Source organism: Filicampus tigris, chromosome 6, assembly GCF_054856515.1.
Source record: "Filicampus tigris isolate MCC_2025a chromosome 6, RoL_Ftig_1.0, whole genome shotgun sequence".
NCBI lineage: Eukaryota > Metazoa > Chordata > Actinopteri > Syngnathiformes > Syngnathidae > Filicampus > Filicampus tigris.
The window spans coordinates 21303060-21324237 of record NC_141222.1 but is presented as its reverse complement, the minus strand read 5'-3'; the positions used below and the strand labels follow the sequence as shown (position 1 = coordinate 21324237).

The 21178-nt window shown below is 39.3% G+C and overlaps 3 protein-coding genes across 8 annotated transcripts in view; 2 read left to right on the top strand and 1 right to left on the bottom strand.

Moving 5' to 3' along the window:
* Window positions 1-19572, bottom strand: part of LOC147146222 (solute carrier family 22 member 7-like) — a 38725-nt gene extending 19153 nt beyond the window's left edge. For 2 of the 4 annotated variants that reach the window (XM_086033258.1, XM_086033261.1), the window contains exons 1-3: window positions 18925-19247; window positions 16083-16174; window positions 9871-9952 (exon numbers count right to left, since the gene is read on the bottom strand). In XM_086033258.1, the coding sequence (XP_085889384.1) occupies window positions 9871-9901 (31 nt within the window). In that variant the 5' untranslated portion in view covers window positions 9902-9952; window positions 16083-16174; window positions 18925-19247. Of the gene's footprint in view, window positions 1-9870; window positions 9953-16082; window positions 16175-18924; window positions 19248-19346 lie in introns of those variants that run through there. The other 2 variants (XM_086033259.1, XM_086033260.1) reach the window with 2 other exon arrangements.
* Window positions 36-7935, top strand: myoz2b (myozenin 2b). The gene is made up of 6 exons (XM_086033734.1): window positions 36-151; window positions 1494-1618; window positions 3949-4115; window positions 4357-4450; window positions 7253-7415; window positions 7487-7935. The coding sequence occupies exons 2-6, from the start codon at window positions 1537-1539 to the stop codon at window positions 7710-7712; spliced, it is 732 nt and encodes a 243-aa protein (XP_085889860.1). The 5' UTR covers window positions 36-151; window positions 1494-1536; the 3' UTR covers window positions 7713-7935.
* The window catches only part of usp53b (ubiquitin specific peptidase 53b), a 30714-nt gene continuing 21544 nt past the window's right edge, over window positions 12009-21178 (top strand). For all 3 annotated transcript variants that reach the window (XM_086033256.1, XM_086033255.1, XM_086033254.1), the window contains exons 1-7: window positions 12009-12251; window positions 18390-18571; window positions 18966-19132; window positions 20157-20249; window positions 20348-20482; window positions 20827-20940; window positions 21026-21108. In XM_086033256.1, coding sequence (XP_085889382.1) covers window positions 18487-18571; window positions 18966-19132; window positions 20157-20249; window positions 20348-20482; window positions 20827-20940; window positions 21026-21108 — 677 coding nt within the window. In that variant the 5' untranslated portion in view covers window positions 12009-12251; window positions 18390-18486. The remainder of the gene's footprint in view (window positions 12252-18389; window positions 18572-18965; window positions 19133-20156; window positions 20250-20347; window positions 20483-20826; window positions 20941-21025; window positions 21109-21178) is intronic.

Below are 21178 nucleotides of genomic sequence, written 5' to 3'. Positions count from 1 at the left end.
CAGACACAGAGACACACTGGCAGTGTGGCTTTAGTGTCAGCGAGTGTGAAGATCAGCGAAGATCAAACCGGCGAGTGCAGGTTAACCTCTGAGCCTCGCCCCGCTTTTTCCCCTCAAGGATACAGCTCGCACTCCCGGGACACCATCGCAGGTACGCAAAACACCAGACAGACTTTTTATTCATTAATATTATAGATGCCATTGTTCTATAATTGGTGCATTTCCTATACACAGTACATCGTGTCTCTCTTGTTTAAAGTTCCTCATCTGGGTGTAAACATTCTTTCCTTCAATACTGTAATTCCCTTTTATCTGTGTGTGTATCCAGCTATTGATTTTAATTGTGCTTCATTACGGCAAGTCCAATAAATGCCCAGAAGTGTGTAAATCCCTGTATTAGAATGCTGTAGTCTGCATATAAAGAACAAGAAAACTTTATTACAACACTTTACTGGGAGGGGGAAAAAAACCGCACACTTGTTTTTGCAATGTTTTTCCTTCCTTATTAAGTTACCACTAAGATGCAATGCTTGCATGTATTGAACAAGTGGGGCAGCTGTAGGTTTAAAAATGTCCGTCCTAATATACTGTAACAGCGCCTTTAGATTATGTAATACATTTTAATAATAAAAAAAGACTACACTAAACGCAATGCATGGCGCAATTTTAATGAGGCAACTTTTGCATGAAATATAATATAGCATATTTCTGTGTATAAAAAAAGGCCAAGTCTTAAAATATATTACTTGAAATGTAGTAAAACATGTTTTAATATCGAGTAAAATCAATACAATGCATGAATAATAATATTAAGTAAACAATTTGACATGGTTAATACATATGGTAGACTTTTGATATCTCAATCAAACGGAATAAAAGCTTAAAAGGACACTTGAACTAACATGAGTCACAATAAGAAAATTAAGAAAAAATATAATGAAAACACACTTATTGATGATTTTAAAAAAGGTTGAACGCTTGAGGCTATTATAGAAGGTGTTAATTAAAGACTAAATAAACAAAACAATTATATATATATATATATATATATATATATATATATATATATATATATATATATATATATAATTGTTTTGTTTCGTATATATATATATATATACATATATATGTACATATATATTTATATATATATATATATATAATATAATTGTATGTATTTTGGTGCGTTTTTAAAAATAGTTGAAAGGGTGTCACCATGGATTTTCTTTCAATTTGAATACAATATTACAGGCATTCTGAAATATGCTGTCCTTGTATGCAACTAACAGTATGTATAAAATGTTATAAAATGTTAAATATGATAAAAGAGTCTGAACTATATCCATCATTGTAACCCTAATTGCAGCCCTTTCAGTGTCACCATTATGACCGATTTCCAATGGTCACACTCATCAGTAAACTGGCACCTGGTCAACGCTGTCTTGTATCAAAAGTCCAGACAACCTAATGGAGTGTCTTGTATGTGCTTCCAGTACTTCCTCACTGCACTCAACAACAACCTTGCCAGGACCCACAATGTCACAATTCTGTACCATGCCAGCTGGAGAGAAGAAGAAGCATGCAGCAGCTATTTGTCGAGAGGTCCACAGTACCAACGGTATGGCGCGCCGCCGAGGCTAACACGGCACTGCTGCAAGAATACAATATCCCTCTGAGGGATACGGGTGCAAAATGTCAGGGCTCCATCTCGCCATAAATAAGCTAAGCGGCTGATTTACCACCCATAGAAGCCAGTGCTTTGTCTTTGCCCTTTTCAAAGCTCTATTTCTGGGTGGGTCGTGGGTGGGGCAGGGCAAGGGCTGGAGGGAGGGAACTTGTGCGGGCCAACTGTGTCTAGCTGTTAGGATAACGTGAAGCTCTGTGACAGCTGGCCGCCATTCTGTCACGTTGAAGTTAATTCAGCGCCACGGCCACAGCTCATTTTCCATGACAGGGCTTATATGACATGCGACTTTTAGTGAATGGAGCATGACGAAAATGCAACAGGTCACAGTTAAGACGTATCTAAGACTTGAATATGTCTGTAACTTGTTGAGTTAGGTGAGAAGTAATCACTGTCCCCTTTGTCGATTAAGGAAACAAACAGAGAACTGTAACCAACCAAAAGAATTGTCTCAAAGATGTTTGCTCTTGCCCTTTTATAAATTGCTTTTTTAAATATTTTACTGGCTTGTTATTTTTTTCTGTCTGTCATGCATTGTGTTTTAATAGTTATAGTATAGTAGTTATAGTAAAAGAAAAATCTTGATTTAATAACCTAGACATGAGCATTATTGCTTATTCAGAGTATACGTTATTTACTGCTACTGACAAAGAGATTGAACAACAAGTACTTTTTTTTTTGTGCCAATATTACCCTCTTCCTTTTAACCATGAAGTGACATCTCAACCATTTGGTAGAAACACATTCTTTAAAAATAATTTTTTGAGACTTGTTTGGTTCTATTTGTGTTTTTTAGCTGCCCTATGGGAATTCTGAATATAGAATGCTAGCTAACTGGTATTAGTTGTTAAATGGTTATCGTGTTAGCATATTACATGTGTTAAAAGTATGGGACAAGGTTTAGAAATGACAGAAACAGTGGTACATCAATTTGCAAGTGTTGCGCTTACATGTGTTTCGAGATACGAGCAGTCAGTTGGACGATTTTTTTGTGTGTTGAGTTGCGGGCACTAGGTTGTGGCAGCAAACTTCACAACAAGCTGCAGATTCTTCAAAAATGAGGACATTGCTTATTGCTACTCCTAGTTGACGTTTACTGTGAACCCTAAATATAAAACAAACACAATTATATGTTGTGCATTTAACACAGCATAATGCTAACACATAATGGCAAACAACTGACGGGAAAACGGAACTGGCAAAGAATGTAATTTTGAAATCTTAAAGCGCAAGTCAACCCAAACATATTTTTTTAAGAATATGTTCTATGCAGGCCCACTAGTGTATACACAGCATTCTGATTAATATTGTGGAATATGAGTTAAGCAACAAAATCCCCCCGTTTTTAGCCATCTCTGGGGGCGGCCATTTTGTCACTTCTGTCGACTGAAAATGACATCACAACAGCTCAGGTAACGACCAATCATGGCTCAGCTTCAGAAAACAGATGAGCCGTGATTGGTCATTATCTGAGGCCCTGAGGGTCTGTGATGTCATTTCAGACAAAATGGCTGCCCACTGAGATGGCTAAAAGCGGGTGGATTTTGCTGCTTAACTGATATTTCATATTAATCATATTTCCTTGTTTCAACTAGTGAGCCTGCATAGAACATATTCTTGCAAAAAATATGTTTGGGTTGACTTCATCTTTAAAGGCCGCAATTAAAAAAAAAAAAAAAAAAAACAAGCAACAAAATCCTCTGCTTCATTTCAGTCAGTCGGTAGGCTTAATTCTTTTAAGTACTGTACATGTGTCCGCTGATAGTGTAGTGGTACACACGCCTGAGTTGTGTGCGGGCAGCGTGGGATCGATTCCCGCTCAGTGACAGTGTCTATGTGTGCCCTGCGACTGGCTGGCGACCAGTTCGGGGTGTAGTCTGCCTTCGCCCATTGATGGCTGGGATAGGCTCCAGCAACTCCCCGCGACCCTATATAGGATAAGCGGTTTGGAAGATGACATGACATGACATGACTGTACATGTATATTTCATTTATTTATTTATGTTATGACTAGATAAGTTCGGATCTTAAGAAGCGCAGCCTACATGTTTACGTATTATTTTTTCATTAAACATGAAAAGTTGAAGTGATACATTTTTCTCCACTGGCATTTCCATTCATTTCAGTGGGGAAAGATGATTTGAGATACAGGCGTTTTGAGTTATGAGCATGGACGTGGAGCATATTAAACATTTAAGTCAACGCACCCATTTCACTGTATGTGTGCTACATGTTCCCTTCTGCATTGTTGCACGTGATCCCAGGTGACGTGATGGATCTGGGAAAGAAGCACAGCACCCCCAAAGACATCATGCTGGAGGAGCTGTCGCTGTTGTCCAACAGAGGCTCCCGCCTGTTCAAGATGCGCCAGAGACGCTCGGAAAAGTACACGTTCGAAAGCATACAAAACGAGGCCAACGCGCAGCTTAACGTGAGTTTGCCACTGCCACAACAGACGCAGCCGTTTGTCGTGTTGTGCGGTTGTCTGACAACACAGCGATGATAAGAGAAATGGGAGCCTTCTGCAAGAGGCTCCTCAGACACTTAGCTGACAAGCTACTTCCATGTTTATCGGTATCTGTGTGTGTGTGTGTCTGTGTGTGTGTCAAAGTGCATAGAAGTCAAGGCTGTTGACTTCAACTCTAGATGATAGTCTTTACTGTGTTTTGCAGAATGATATTCTAGCCCAGAGTGCACAAATGATTGAAATCAAAGTGGATGCGCCAACCAATGAAGATACTCCTAATCCAGATGAAACTGTTCAAGGTAAGGGTATCGTTTACTAATGGCTAAAAGTTAAGTATTGACCGATTAATCGGCCGATATCAGACAAAAAAATATTTTTAGCAAAAATAGGTCAATTTTTTTTTACCGTTTTTTAGACAATTGCTTTTCTCAATTTTCGGACTTTTCTGTTTTAAAGTTCAGTACTAAAGGACAAAGTAATGTAAAACAGTGAAATGTTCTGCCTTTAATTCACGTCTTCAGCAATGGGGTAAAGATTCCTGGAATAAATGGGAAGTAACAAATTGTTAAAAAACAGAAATTTTTAAATCCGCGAATATGTCACTTGTTTTTTTAAGTTGTAATATCACCACTAGATGGAAAACATGGCTTAGTTGCCCTTACACCGGGTCTTATACTGCACTATACTACAAAATGAATAGGCCTAATATTTTTTGTGGATTTGGAATGATATGCAGAACAAACAAATATTACCTGAATAATATTAAAAAAAGGCAAACAATTAGTTCGCGCACTTAATGTTGGTTTTCTGCTTAGCAGTTTTGTGTCGTATTTGAATGGTTACTTTTTTTGCAAGAGAGCATTTTGCACTGGGGGGTGGGAGCGTGGGGGATCACAGTATGTGGTATTTTGTGTTTGCTTCAAACTCATTGTAGTTGGGTTAGGATAGTGGATCTTTTCTCCATGCATTGAGAAATGTATTATGACAAATGAAATATATTAAGAGTTCAAAAAATTGAAGCCCCCTTCAGCATTTAAGTGGCTCATCCCATTACTTCATAATACATATATTGTATATTTTCAAGTATGGAGAGTAATTCCAGTAATACTTACAATGCTCTTCATACATATTACTGTTTTCTCTCCAATACGTCTAATACATCTGAAAAACGTGAGCAGTTTTACTTTATTTTGTTTTATTATACTGTGGTTATTCCTCAAAGGCTCAAAGCGTATCCATACCTCTCCAGCAACTAGGTTTTGAACATCCAGCATTTCAGCCCTACCGCCCTCCCAAAATATCGCAATCCTTTTCAACCGTCGAAGGCTTTTGAAATGTGAGTCCAGTGTGGAGAAATGTGATTTACAGCATTAGGAAGGATTTAAATGTGTTCCCTCATCATTCATTCTGGCAATATTCGCTCTGTCAGTTTTTTTGTGCCGTGATTTTCTCATCCATATTCCCCCCTACTGTCACCGCTCCACCATGCGCTAAAAATAAGACCGACTGCCAAACAGTCAAGCATGAGCTTGCGATTATGTAATGTTGTCATAAAAAAAAAAAAAACAACCACCAAAAAAGCGACAACGCACTGTAGAGTCATAAGAGCGAGGGCTTGGCTAGAAGCGAGAAGAGAATTACATTCTACAGTGGCTGTTTTCGTTTTTCCAAAAGAATGATTAATATCATGGTTTCATCTCATGTGATCCATCAAAAGGCACCAAGCTTAGTCCTGAAGGGCTGCCATCCCATTCGGACAAGTTAGATGACAAGTGTACACGTCGAGTATGCGCTATTTTAAGACCGAAGATCATAATGACGGACAAGTCAGCCTGCCAAGGCTAAGGGCTCTCTGAGCAGGCTCGTAATTCCACTCATAAAGCACAAATCTTTGCTGTGTCGCCATATACTGAACTGTTAAAGTGATGATCCCAAAAATCCCGTCATGATCTGTGGAGTTTTTATATGAGAACACTCTCCAAGCTCGATAAAAAGAATAACCATGGATTCATCCATTTTCCATATCGTTTATCCTCATTTTCAATGACAGATGCACGAGGGGGGTAAAAAAATCTGGGCTATTAAAACTGACGTTTGTATGAAATCTCAAGTACTTTTTAAACCCACCAAATTTGAATAAAATCATGAACTGTGTTTCACAAAAACGATTAAAATGTACTTTAATGAGGAAATAATGATCAATTTCAAAAATGGTCATTTTCAGCACTGAATTACAGTGGTGCCTTGAGCTGAGATACGAGCGACTAGATTTAAAAAAAGAGGCTTCCATTCCCAGATGACTTCCATTTACTCTCAACCTAACCATAAAACCTTTAGAATTACACGCTGTTTCTATAACAACCATACATCTTAGCCTTTAGTCCTATAGCTTAGTGCTAATGCTAACACATAATGGTAAACGCATATGTAAAGCAACTTATATTTGAACACAAAGGGTGCAGCAACACATATAGACACTCACTGTAGCAATACTCACAGTCAGCAGTCATATATTCTTTGTTCTCTCCCAGGAACTGAGGCCAACTGAGTAGAGCTGAGACCTCTATACTGTCGTATACTTCCCCCAAGGCGGGAAGCAGCACTTTGGCTTTGTTCAATTGATGTGAAGTCTGACGAAAACCAATTGTCAATTCAACAAATTATTTTTTTGGAAAGGCTGAAACTTATTAAGGGCTTACAGGAGATATGGGAAAAAATAATGACAAATTTCTTTTGACTTATTTTGAATTCACTAATTTTAAGGAAAGAACGGCTAAATTAATACAACCAATATTACAGGACTCATGATAGGATAAATGCTGGGGTCGGCTGGATTAAATACAATACAATACAATAGAATTGTATTTATATAGCGCATTTCATAACAGCTAGGGCTGTAACAGAGCACTTTACAATACAATAAATAAGACAAAAACAATAAAAGGCTGTAGTACATGTATTAATAAATATAGACATAAATAATATATAAAATATATGCCGTTCTTTAAATATAAAAAGACCATTTTGTGGGGCACTGCCACTCCTGCCCCTCAATCAGAACCGCCACTATTTACAGCGAAATTTGTGTGTTTCTTTGATAGTTACAAGCACAGAGAAGTTAAATGCCATCCCTATGGCCAAATCCTACTACTCACCCTGGGAGGAGGCCATCAGCAGCGATCCAGGCCTCGCCGAAACTTTCAAACTGAGCATGCCCGCAATGGACCCTCGGCCAGAATTTCCCGAGTACAAAAGCTTCAACCGGTGAGAAAAGTGTGCATTTGAATTGGCCTAAATTCCAAGAACTGTATTTCCCAATGTGGTTTACATTACAGGGTAGCGACCCCTTACGGCGGCTTTGAGAAAGCGCCGCGAGGAATCACATTCAAACTTCCAGAGCTGGACCTGAACCCTCCCAAGTACCCGGAGCTCCAGGAACCGGGATTGAAGAGACCCACTTTCAACAGAAGCGCCCAGGGTTGGATATCTGAGGGCACACACCTCATCCTACCCACAATCACCGTGGAGTCTATCCTGGTCCCCGAATCGGAAGACCTGTAAGGAGGTCTCGGGTCGCATGGCTGCCATTTTGATTTCTCCCCACCCGACGGACGACGGAATGTTTCACTCGGCTGTCCCTCAGATGATTAGTGTGTTTGCCGTACGTTGGGATAAATGTCATGTAAATAGAGAATGGAATGTGTTGCAAATGATTATTTGAGAGTTTCCGGTGGTTCTGAACATGTGATGTAAATAAAGAAGACAACTTATTTGTGGATGGCAACTAGGATGGCATTTAACAAGAGTTTGTTTGTCAGCCCATACAACAGCAGTCAACTTAACGGGGAAGTCAACACAAAGATTTTCTTGACAAGAATATGTTCTATGCGGTCCCACTAGTCGAAACACTCTGATTAATATTGCGTTTGTGGAATATGAGTTAAGCATTAAAATCCACCTTTTTTCGTATAACTCAGGGGTGGCCATTTTGCCAATTTCTGTCGACTGAAAATGACATCACAGTTGCTCACGGCTCAGGTAACAACCAATCATAGCTCGGCTTCAGAAAACAGGGGAGCCGTGATTCGTCGTTACCTCACATACAGCTGTTCTTTAAGCCGAACGGACATTTACATTATCAATAGACCTGTCATAATTCTTGCATTAATGTAGCTAATTTTGTAGATTAAAATGTACCGGTAATAATTTTAATAATAATTGTATAAATATATAAAATAACCAATATTAGTAAAATTAACATACATTATTTATTTAATTTTAAAAATGACAATACATTTTATTTGATTATTAAAATCATTTATTTTGCATATTTTAAATTGATCCGACCCATCTGTGTGTTTTAAAACTCAAATGTGACTGTTGAACGCAAAAGTGTGCCCACCTTTGACTTTGGACTTGAACCAGCAACCCTATGCAAAGAAAAGCTGCGACTGAACATCTTCGTCCACCGCATTGCCGAAACAAGTACGGCAATTTGCGTAAGTGGTCATTTTGGGCTTCTAATTTTGGTGATGATACAAATGGAAACAATATAGACGAGTGCACTGCCAGTGTGCGCGCGTGTGTGTGCGTCATGTTTCTTTATAGCGCCGAGAGCGGACAGATGGAGGGACGTTACAAAGTTGGCGCAGGCTCGTCACAAGAGAGGACGTCCCCGACTAGCTGAGCGGCAATTAAACTAATAAGAGCACAGGAAGGAGGCCTCGTGTGTCTGTGGGGACTTCTTGTGACGAGTGACGACGCTATAAACAGACACGCACGTTCCACTTTACTTTACTTTACCAAGGACTTAAAGTACATTACACTGATCTACTCTTAACAGATGCTTCCTTGGACACACCTGATCCAAGGAGATCCAATACACATGTTCTGCAGGTACACACACAGTCCTGTGTGAGTGAGTGCCAAATGTGCCCAAATAAAACCAGACTGCTGATAAGCACAGTGCTAATGGGATTTTTTTTAAAATCTTTTTTTTTTCTTAATTAAAAATAAATATGTAATGGAACCCCTCAGAGAACAAAACAACTTGGAATTGGACAAAGATCCATTAATCCATCCATTTTCTAGAGCTTGTCTCTTAAGGTCACATGTTAGATGGAGTCGATCCCGACTGACTTTGGTCACCAGGCAACCGTAGGGCCCGTATACAGTCCCCTCTAAATGTATTGGAACGGCAATTAAGTAATAATAAGAATGATTTTGTTTGTTTGAAACAAAAAGTGCTCTGTCCTGAGTTGTTTCACAAATCATGATGTAAATATCATGAAAATAAAAGGTGTAATTTCATTTCAATTTTATCTTTTGATCTCAAATCCAAAAGTCTGACAAGTACAAGAATAGCTTTTGGAGGGAGCTGTAGACAAACAACCACATTTATAGCTAAGAACAATTTAGAGTCTTCAAAGAACTTAACTCATTCACTGCCAAGGACAACTTTATTTGTCTTTCACAGTCCAGCCATTCAATCTCATACAAACGTATTTATATATTTTTTTCAATGTTTTTGAGTGGCAGTGAATGAGTTAATGTACAGTTCTGCAAATCAGCAAGAAAACAGCAAGAGAGCCCACACAAGGAGAAGATGCAAATTCCACACTCCAAACTCCAAATGGAATGGATTGTGTTTGACCTCAGAGGTTCCACTGAGGAGTGATGCAATCGTCAGATATGTTTAATTGTTTTAATTGTTACTGACCTGGGCTTGGATGCCCTGCAGGACCTTCCATCTGGCCCTCTATCCCACGTCGGGTACTGACTTGTTCTAAATGAGCTGTGCTCTACAGTAAAAAAACAAACAAAAAAAAACAATAAGAATTATATGAAATTCTTTAAAATATATATTGTAATACAGTAATCCCCTGCATAATCGCACCTTATTATTGACAGCCTGACCTATTCACAATTTTTTGTGGAACCGATCCCCAGCTATTCCCAGAAAAATTCACCAAACGGAGCTTTTTGTGCTCTTTCTGAAATGCGCTAAGATGCCACAAGATGCTGCCAAAGCCATGTCTAATTGATGTCAAAGAAGCGTGTTGAAGTGATACGTCTCGAAGGAGAGCATAGAGCTGCAACTAATGATTAATTTGATTCAACTTAATTTGATTTGATTCGAATCAACTAATCTGTTGATTAATTGATAAATTGGATAAAAACATGTTTTAATTCCCCTCCGTTTCTTCAAAAACAGGACATCATCTCAAATTGACAGTGCAGACAATGCGCTAGCATAAATGAATTAAGATTCAGTTAGTGGTACGGTCCATAAAATGTAAGAATAGGCCAAAACATTGATGAATGTTTTCCAAATTAAAGGCAAATGTTTGCAAATGTCTCATTTTGATTCAACACAAAGATAATCCGTCTGCTTTCATGGAGGACTACAGAAATCAGAGAATATTTACTGAAGCAAGGTCTCTAAATAATTTTTTGAATGCCAAAATATTTGTAGAGTAATTTGATAATCGATCAGTTGTCGATTAATCGATTAATCGTTGCGCCTCTAAAGGACAGACAAGCTTTGTCTATCAAGGCGGAGCTACATTTTGACATTTTGCCTGGGTTGTTAGTGGAACGCAGTAGTGGAATAAGTCTTTGTTTTATGTTTTAGTTAGCGAGTAAACTTCAACTGGAAGTTGCAATAAACATCTTGAAGACAGTTTTCTTATGAAGAATAACAATTAATCACTGCTATTCATCTACCAAACTGCTGACTGAGTTCCCTGGAACTGTCTATCGCTTGTATCTTGAATTTTTGTGCCGAAGTAAAGCAAAAAAATAAAAATAAAAAAAGAATCACAGCTCATATCTTGAAAAACTTGAAAAAAGTACTACGTCAAGGCATTACTGTATGGCTAGTCGTTCTCTCACCTTTTGCTGTAAATACAACCTAAAAAAATACTGAGCACTCCAAGTACGACCGTAATGACCAACATTGAAATACAGTAGCATAGTAGCTCTAAGAATTCACGAAAATAATAATATTTCAAGTCACTGTGACCTTATGCACGGTTTAAACATTACATACATAAACATTACAAAGTTAAATATAACTGAACTGTACTTGGACAGTGATTCTTTCAAGTCCACTAGAGTGAGCCCAAGGACGACTAGTGGTAGTAACTAGCACCACAATTAGGCATTCGTTAGTATATTACCCATGTTTTTTCCCTATCTCCTGCAACTAGCCGATTGGCTAGTGACTATTCCCGGGTGTGTTTCTCTTTCCTCGCCCAAAGTCAGCTGGGATGGGCTCCGCGGAGCTCACCCCCGACCCTAATGAGAATATAGAAAACGGATGGGTGCTTTCAATAATGCGAGTTATTTCATTAACTGTAAGGTGGGTGCATGATGTTTAACAGAGGGAAAAATGAGTCACGTGTGCTATTTGACTTGCAATATTCTAAATATAGCATCACGTTACCTGGCATTTGAGCCTTCACAAAGCACAGGCATGTGGAGAGGGCTTAGTCCCCACACTGCTGCATGATTATGAAACGGGCGCAGTCATGTGATGTCTTCTCTCATCATCATCATGACAAGTTGCAAGTCTGACCTTCCTCCTCCTTCTCCTCCTTCTGCTCCTCCACACACACGAGTTAGTTTGCCATGCAGGGGGGCTTGCGAGGAGGAGTGCACACATAGCGGCAGTGCACTTGAGGCTACACTAGGGGCGGAGTTTGACCTCCCAAGTCTCCAAACATCACTAATCCGCGTCGGACACTCTGGCCACAAACCATCACTGGCCTCGTTTATCACTCACACACTGAGGCGGGGAGGGGGGAAGAGAAGGGAAGGGTGAGGGGGTATTTTAAGCGAAATTAAAGTGTCCCGGGCACCAAGCAGAGGGTTGAGGCTGCAGCCCTGCGTGTCGGAGGGATTGCCAATGGTGCACTATGACAGATAGCGCTGCACGTATCTGCAGTAGGCACCCCTCGTACTTCTAGCCCCGCGTTGGATTTGCAGGATTTGGCGCAAAAAAAAAAAAAAAAGGGGGGGGAAAGCAAAATAACCGATTGGATTCTTGCACTAGTATCCCATCTCGGAGGTTCTGCATTGCCATTTTTGTTTCAAAAGGTAAGTCTGCACGCCTCTTGTTTTGCTACGAGGAGCTGCCATGCAAGTTGCGGCACGTTTTTGTGTGTGTGTGTGCGTGTGTGTTTGTTTTGCCATGCGTCTTCACGCACCCGCAAAGCTACAGCTTGTTTTGAATACACACATGAGCGGTATGCATGTTGTTTTCAATGGAAATTCATCACGGAGAAGGCGAAGCAAGGTTGTTATGTCATACTTGTGTAAATATCGCCCCCCCACACGTCCCTTTTGCTTTAACGACATCACATGGTGTCACAGAGTGCACGGTACAAAAACATGTGGGGGGCACTGCATGGCGCTCAAGGGTGACTTTAATTATGGACGTACATAATGAAGAGAGTGATTCGTATAATTGACGTGCAGGGACACCATTGGGCGGAATCAGCATGTTAATTATGGGTTCAATTTGCATGCCAAAGTTAAAATCGTGACACTCACTTTTTTAGTATAGGTTAATTGTGCCTTTTTTACATTTTAAATTAGTTTTACGTTTATTTGAGCTTTTTTTTTTTAAACTTTATTCTAGCTTCAGTTTTATTTTAAATGTATGTTCATTTCAAATTTTTATCATTTGAATTCTTCAGATTTTTTTGGTGGGGGGCAATATTTGATCAATTCATTATATTTGCATCTATTCCACCACAGTATGCTATAAGTAAAAAATGTAATTTGCAATATAACGGCTCTCTATTATTATTGATGCGCCCCTTCGTCATCCCATCAAAGTGATAATTCATTATGTCCATTAAAGATTAATGTTCCAGTGCAAAGCTTGTTGAAAATTTTAAAGGTGCTCTTCTCACCGGACCGTACGCCATCACTGACTGACTGACTGATTCTAGATGAATGATCCATTATAAATTTTTCATTTAATGCGTTTCGTTTGAATTTGAGTAATGTTGGTGGTTGTTGATATTGTTTAAACAGTCACCAGAATACTTCATTAGGTACACCGGCAATCCGAAACAGCTGGCTCATCATAATGCTCACTTTTGGTTGTGACGCCGTCAGAAAGGAAATTAAAAGACATGATTATTGTTGTAGTTTCTTTAATACTTGACATACGTCATACATAAATAAGGTAACCAAATAAAAGGAAGGAAAAGAAACAACATCTATCTCAGCAGTGTTGCTTGAAAGTAGGTTGTATGCATTAGCATTAGCACAGAATACACCAATAATAGGCCAACTCAACTTTCCCCACTCAGGCTCCGCTTAGTTTGGGAACATCTGGCGTTATAGAGAATAATATTATTTCACGGTGTACATGCGACTGTTTAAATTTTAATGATGTGTATACAGGCCACATTCGCTGGCACAATTGACACAGTCTGTTGGGGTCCAATACAAGTGCTGTATCAACAACTCTGCTGGGGTCAGAAATTGCAAACAGCCCTCAGACTGATGCAATGCAGTTGTACACCACTGCAAAGTACTACGACACGATAACCACCGACACGAGTGAAACGCTTTTACATATACTAGTGAAACGCCCCCGCACGCATACACTACTGAAATCCTTTCACACATAATACTGAAAAGTGGTTGGATAACATATCAGGATACGCGTTCTGGTTGACTTTTTGAAAATGTTTGCATTAAAAAAGAACCCAAATAATTCATTTGTGTGTATGAGTGCTTTTCAGTAGTGTGTGAAAGTGTTTCACTAGTTTCACAGTTGTGTATGTGAGCGAAACAAAATACGGTAATTGTTAATTGTGTGCGTTGCGTATGTCAAAGCTTTTCACGAGTGTATGGGAAATCCTTCACTTGTATACGGTATGTGAGAGAAAACAAATGAACTTGTGTGAATGAACGCATTTCAGTAGTGCGTGTGCGTGAGGTAATCCTGAATTAGAGTGTCCGTGACGGCCCTCATGGTAAAATATCAACTTAATGTGTACTCTTTTCACTCTCTGGCTTTTGATCGGACCTGAAATTCTCAGCTCTTTTCCGGTGTCGATTGTATATAGTGTTTTATGTTAATTTAATTTATGTTAATTTATTGATTAACACTTGTGTATTGTGGCCTTTTTATTATTTATTATTTATTGTTTTGTAAAGTGCTTTGTTACAGCTCTAGCTATTATGAAATGTGCTGTATAAATAAAATTGTATTGTATTGTATGGTATTCAAAAAGCCAAAGAAAAAGTCAAACGTGGGAGTTCATTCTCTGATGCTCGCTACATCAAAGTCTTGTGAGAGGCGCTGTTTGATATTCTTTACGCGTGATGTTTTATGCAACTTTGAAGGGATATTTTTACCGCAAATTTCAAAATTGGTTCTTCCCAAATTGTACAACTTCAGTAATGTTGCACCAAACCTTTTTGGCCCGGAGACCCCAAACAGAGGAGAATTTCTTTTTCAAAAGACCCTACATAATCACTACCTTCTTCTTCTGAGCTTTTCCCTATTCGGGGTCACCATTAAACATAAGAACTTCCATGTGCACCCCTAACTGCCTGGGGAGTTATTCTGACTTTGAACGTTTTCGCCTAAATATTAATGACCTTTGTAGTAGAAAGCAAAAGTAAAGTGTAAGTCAACCCAAACATATTTTCTTCAAGAATATGTTGTATGCAGGCCCACTAGTTGAAACACGCCATTCTGATTAATATTGCGTTTGTGGAATATGAGTTAAACAGCAAAATCCACCCCTTTTTAGTCATCTCAGGGGGCGGCCAATTTGTCACTTCTGTTGACTGAAAATCACATCACAACTGCAGGTGAGCCGTGTTTGGTCGTTACCTGAGCCCTGAGCAGTTGTGATGTCATTTTCAGTCGACAGAAGTGACAAAATGGCCGCCCCCAGAGATGACTAAAAACGTGCGGATTAACTCTTATTCCATAAAAGCAATATTTATCAGAATTCCTTGTTTCAACTGGTGGGCTTGCATAGAACATATTGTTGAACAATATATGTTTGGGTTGAATTTCCCTTTAACAACCATTTAATTAAAAAAAATGTAATATTGATCCTCCCTAGCTGACATGTAAGAGCCAACAGAGTGGAGCTAGTTTACAAAAGCACAGTCAGTATTGACAATCAAGCTGCAAATTCTCCTTTGTGCTTCAGTCAGAGAAGATGCGCTACTGCACATTTTTTTGGCTTGCGCTGATTCTCCCATCGACTTAAGTGTGTCATTTGCGCACCTTCAGGAAATGTACGCACACTGGGTGTTGTGACCGACCTTGAAAATAGGGGCCTTCCTTGACAAATCTGTCAGTGCGCGTATTCTCCCCAAGACCTACGCATCTTTTCTCTTTCATACTCCGGAGGCCATACTAAGGACTAGCACCTCTTGAAGGTGAAACATCATATTGAACATTTTGATTCAATTAACTGCTTCCATGCGCCACTGGTGATGGTCGACTGGCTGCGCGATTGCTAACTCGTTGTTGGAGTTTGTCTAAAAGCGCCGCTCACAACAACTGCAGTCATTATAATGTTGGCGAAGGTGAGTTAGATTTTGAAACATTTGTTTTTATTTGATATCTGCCGGTTGTGAAATCCATACTGTAGAAGTGACATACCCGCCTGTGTTGCTAGGCAATGTTTAAACAACGGCCGGACTCGCATTTCTACTAATATAACAGCTCCAAATATGCATTCGGTCATGCGCGCAGTCTTCTGATACGTTCGTTTTATCGTATTTATTAAATACCAAATGCAAATACAAATTCTCCTTCAAAATAGTCTCTAGATGAGCCACACAAACACGTTACTGGGGATGATCAATATAACATCCGAATCCACTGCGCAACTTAATTTCACATTTAAATTAAAGGTAACAACCAATTAAAAGGCTCACCTGTTTTCAGGGTTTGGTCCTGTGACATTCTGAGATCCTTAGGCACTGTGATGTCATTTTCAGTTGACAGCAAGTGGCAAAATGGCCGCCTCCTGAGATGGATAAAAACAAAAGGATTTCACTGCTTAATTCATATTCCATCAACGCAATATTAATCAGAATACTGTATTTAGACTAACGGGGCCGCACAGAACATAATATTGTAAAGTTTTTTTTTTTAACTTGACTTCCACTTTATATACTGTATTTGGATAAATTATAGTTTTATTAATTGCAGACAGTGATGGACACGTCAATCTTTCAGCCATCATTCCATCATTATTTCGAGCTGGCCCAATCCGTTACTATGTCACAAGCAAAAAAAATACAACAACAGACACACACGGACACACACACATGCATACGCACAAACACAGACATGCACAAAGTGACGTGATTGGTGGAAAAAAACTCCACTATGGGACAATGTCATTGCTGTCTGTGGGACCGAAAGGTATACAACATTGTTTTTTTAATTGTTTTTTTTAACTTGTGTCTACTTGTGCTTCACCTGCATTTGATTTAGTAAGTACTTTCTTGATGCTGATTGGCTGTCACAGACCATGACGGACGAAAGAAGTGAGAAAATGGCCACCCCCTGAGATGGCTAAAAGCTGGTGCAGTTTGCTGCTTAACTCACATTCCACAAACACAATATATATCAGAATGCTTTGTCTCACCTAGTGGTCCTGCATAGAACATATTCTAGGAAAAAAAATGTTTGGGTTGACTTCCACTTTAAGAGCAGAATTCATGATCCCAAAAATTACAGCAAGTCATCCAGGTCCTGAATTAGCAAAGCAGCCCTAATCCATCATACTACCACCTCATTGACTGATGGTATGATGTGCTTTTTCTGAATCGCTGACAAATGCCTTCCAAAATGTTCAATGTCCATCTTGTCCGTCCATAAAATGATTTTTTTTTTGTAGTAAGATAAGTAAGTAAGATGAGCCTTTTTGTTCTTTTTGGTCGGCAGTGATTTTTGCCTTGGATCTCTGCCATGGATGCCATTTTTGAACAGTCTTTTCCTTATTGGTTAGTCATGAACGCAAACCTTAACTGATGCAAGGGAGGCCTACACTTTGGCATGTGTCCTGGGTTCCTTTGTCTTCTCCTTGTTGGTCATCCCTGTGGTCTTGGAGTCATTTCTCTAGGTCGGCCACTCCAGGGAAGGTTCACCACTATTATCTATTTTCTCCGGTTGTCGATAATAGCTCTCCCCCTGGTGCTAAAGTTCATTTTGTCAGACAGGTTCTATTTCAGTGATTTCTTTTTGAAAATGTCGAGTGATAATCAGGCTTGGTTGTAGTTAGTGAAAATGAACTCAACTTTAAAAAAAATGTGACTAACTACAGTTAATTAAATGGGGGACAAACAACTTTTCCCACACAAGGTCAGGTAGCTTTAAATATTTTACCCCCTTAAATAATCAAATCACCATTTAAAAATTGTATGTTTATTTGGGTTATCTTTGTCGGATATTTGTTTGATGATCTTAAACTTTAAAGTGGGAAACTATGCACAAAAATAATAATTTCAGAAGCTGGCAAATACTTTATCACGGCACCATATTGATAATATCCATGGGTCAATGTCCTGCAGGTGCCAATAAAGGAATCCACCAAATTTCCTCTACTTGTTTTTACCCATTGGAAATGTTTTAGTTTGCCACACATTTTTAAGGCATCTTTCTTTGATCTCATCGAGCAATTCTCTCTTAGGTCTTCCATGATTATTTGCACCTTCATTTATGCCAAACATCCTTGTTTTGATGAGTCCCTGTCCTGGCATTGTGCCCTTGTGACCGAAAGGATTTTTTTTCTCTGCATAAAAGTCTGCACTCTGTTTTTCTGTGCTATCTGGAATGTCCTCTCTCTGCAATAACTCATTGTTTAATGTTCTGTGAAGCCATCTGACGTTTAGTAAGTATGTAGTATTTTATTTTGAAGTCATTGAGTTTGTTGAGGGTTCAGGTGTGGCTGGCATACAGTAAGACTTGGAATACACGTAACCTGAATACTTTAAATTTGGTCCCTATGCTATTGTTCTTACTGTTCCAGAGTGTTTTAAAACCTGACAGAGCACCGTATGTCTTACCTGTCCTGTATTTGATTTCTTTGCTGCACTTACTGTGCCATGTTATGGCGTTTTGCTATCTGCGGCAAGGCTCGTCCCTATCTGCAGGGGTTCACTCTTCTTGAATTTGGCACTAGTTAGTGAACTTATGTCTTCGCCATCGGGTCTAACGGCTGCTATAACTTTCAGACCCATCGCCTTTCAATGTGTAGAGGCGCGTGTATGAAGATGCCCTGTGGCTGAGGCAGAGAATGCTTTCAACCAAGCGCTCGGCAGGAGCGTGGTGATGAGATGGATGGAGCCAAAGACCAACCAGCTCCCACATCCCAGCATGTCCAACGGCAGCAAGTCCCCCCCACAGTCGGGAGAAGGTAGCGGACGTGATAATTCACGTGGCATGTGTCCAATTCTGTCATTTGGATTAGTGATGTCATAAAATAAACTGTGTCCAACATGAATTTATATTCACTTCTACTTATGGTACCATGCAGTGATGATAATAATAATAATCCTTCTGAGTTTAGCATGTGTGCTCACTTGTACAATACGGGCTGCTTTGGTCAAAAATACATTCAACAGCCGTAGTGGTTCCAAGTAGGAGATGTCTTTAAGAAAAAACTTGATATTAGTTTGTTGATTAATCATCTCCTGAAGCTATTGAGCAAAGAAGAGTCGCGCAATTAATTCAATTAAACCCCCATAAAACTATTGCCACATTTCTTACCTTTTAACATCTTTAAAAGAGGCCTGCTTGTGTGCTACCAGCTGCAGGCTCTAACTCCATGGCATGGGTGAAGATGTTTAAGAAGCCTGGAGGAGGAGGAGGCCTGAAGAAGTCCTACCAGCCGGGCAGCATGTTATCTCTGGCTCTCACCAAAGGCCTCCTGAACGAGCCCGGGCAGAATAGCTGCTTCTTGAACAGCGCTGTTCAGGTGAACCCTCATCATTATTCACCTTGGGTAATGTTTGAAAAGCTACAAATTGGCTAGTTTACTAGCTTTAGCTTAGCTGGTTTCAAGCTAGCTAGTTTGTCAGGCTAGCTCAGGAAGTTCAGTGCTAGCTAGCTGTTTATTATTTAGCCTGTTTGCGTCCTCTTTTCCTACATTCATCCACCGTAGGTACAAATAGCAAATCTTCATCCATTACCTCAGTTGGTGTGTCGTTTTTAACTTTTCAAAAGCCGTCGCCTTCTTGCATAACCTTATTGTAGTCATTGGCCGAATATTTAAACTTTCATTAAATACAACAATCAAGTATAATAATAGAAATAGAACAACCATTAAAGATAAAAGATGAACAAATACAGAGGAAAGGAAAATAGATAGAATAAAATTAAAAAAATGAAAAAAGATAGAAAAAGGATTTATCATGCATGAGTTTACAAGGGTTTATATAAACAATACATTCATATTGGGGAGGGGGAGTTCTGTGTTTGTGTTTAGGGGTGATGGGGTGTGTTCTACATTACTAATCACTGATAGCGTAACGGTTGACTTACTAATTTAGTCACCATATTTATTTTGACCTGCATGAATCAATCAGACTTGGAATATACAAACGTGGTATTAGAAAATATGTTTCCATTAGTTGTTTAGCTACATTTGTATGGAGAACATGGAGAATGTAATTATGTTTAAAAAGTCATAAGCATAAAATGGAAATAGAGGATTTTCATTGGAAAGTGATGAGATGCTTTTGCCTTGTACTAATTTGTTCATTTATTTATGTATTTTTTTTTGAATTTGAAATTTGAAAAGAATTTGAATAATATGACCAGGTATCTTCAGCTTATCAACACACTGATTGTATGTCCACAATCAGACTGTAAATGTTATGTTGTTGCCTCAAATCAATTTTAGGCTGGCTCTGACAATGTTTTTCAGCATTTGGCACCAAATTCTTTTGCGATTGAAAGTGAATATGAAAGTAATGTGTGATGTTGTTCATGCTTCCCAGGTGCTTTGGCAACTGGACATTTTCAGAAGAAGTCTTAGGCACCTCTCAGGACACTTTTGTTTGGGTGATTCCTGCATTTTCTGCGCATTGAAGGTTTGTCACAGTTATTTTGCATTTTGAAATGAAGGTTGGTCTTTTTTGTACCTAAATGGCTGAATTTGTATTTTTTTTGTGTGTGTGTGTGGTTCCAGAGCATATTCAGCCAGTTCCAGCAGAGTCGTGAGCGCGTGCTGCCCTCAGACAGCCTGCGTAACGCCCTCGCTGAAACCTTCAAAGACGAGCAACGCTTCCAACTCGGCCTCATGGACGACGCTGCCGAGTGCTTTGTATGTTGACAAATATCGTTGGCTCCTATTCTAAAAATCATATACTGAGTCAACTGGTAGGCGACCAAACACTTACAGGAGGTAGACTACATTCCATAACAACTTCTGTACTTTCAACTTACTTGCTCTCACTACTACACAAAATGATAATGATAGTTAAATAAACATTTGAGCCATCTATTTGTATTTACATTAAATTCCCCTTCTCTTGAGGAATCCCACTGACGCAAAGAGCAAAGAAAAGACTGGGAGGGTCAGCAGGAACATCATACAAAACACCTAAAAAAATGATGAGATGTTTATCAGCTAAATTCAACTGTGTTTGCACTCATTTGTCACCGCAGGAGAATATCTTGGAGCGCATCCATCTACACATTGTCTCAGACACGGCCACTGATTCTTGCTCCTCCAAATCCTGCATCACCCATCAGAAATTTGCCATGATGCTGTACGAGCAGGTACGCAGCCAACTCAACATGCCCCCTTCCTGGATTGCTCTCAAAATGTAATACTGAAAATGCGTATTCATGTTTTCTGCTGCAGTTTGTGTGTCGCTGCTGTGGTGCGTCGTCGGACCCCCACCCTTTCACAGAGTTGGTGCACTATGTCTCAACAACTGCTCTATGGTGGGTATGCTTGACTTACTATAGCCTATTACAAACAACACCGCACACCGCGGGTTAATCTTTCAGAGTT

Excerpts from the sequence above, each read along its gene's own strand:
- myoz2b (XM_086033734.1), top strand. The coding sequence starts at position 1,537 with ATGTCACAATTCTGTACCATGCCAGCTGGAGAGAAGAAGAAGCATGCA. Across the intron at positions 4,116-4,356 it reads AGGCCAACGCGCAGCTTAAC|AATGATATTCTAGCCCAGAG; the intron begins GTGAGTTTGCCA and ends TGTGTTTTGCAG. Across the intron at positions 4,451-7,252 it reads TCCAGATGAAACTGTTCAAG|TTACAAGCACAGAGAAGTTA; the intron begins GTAAGGGTATCG and ends TTTCTTTGATAG.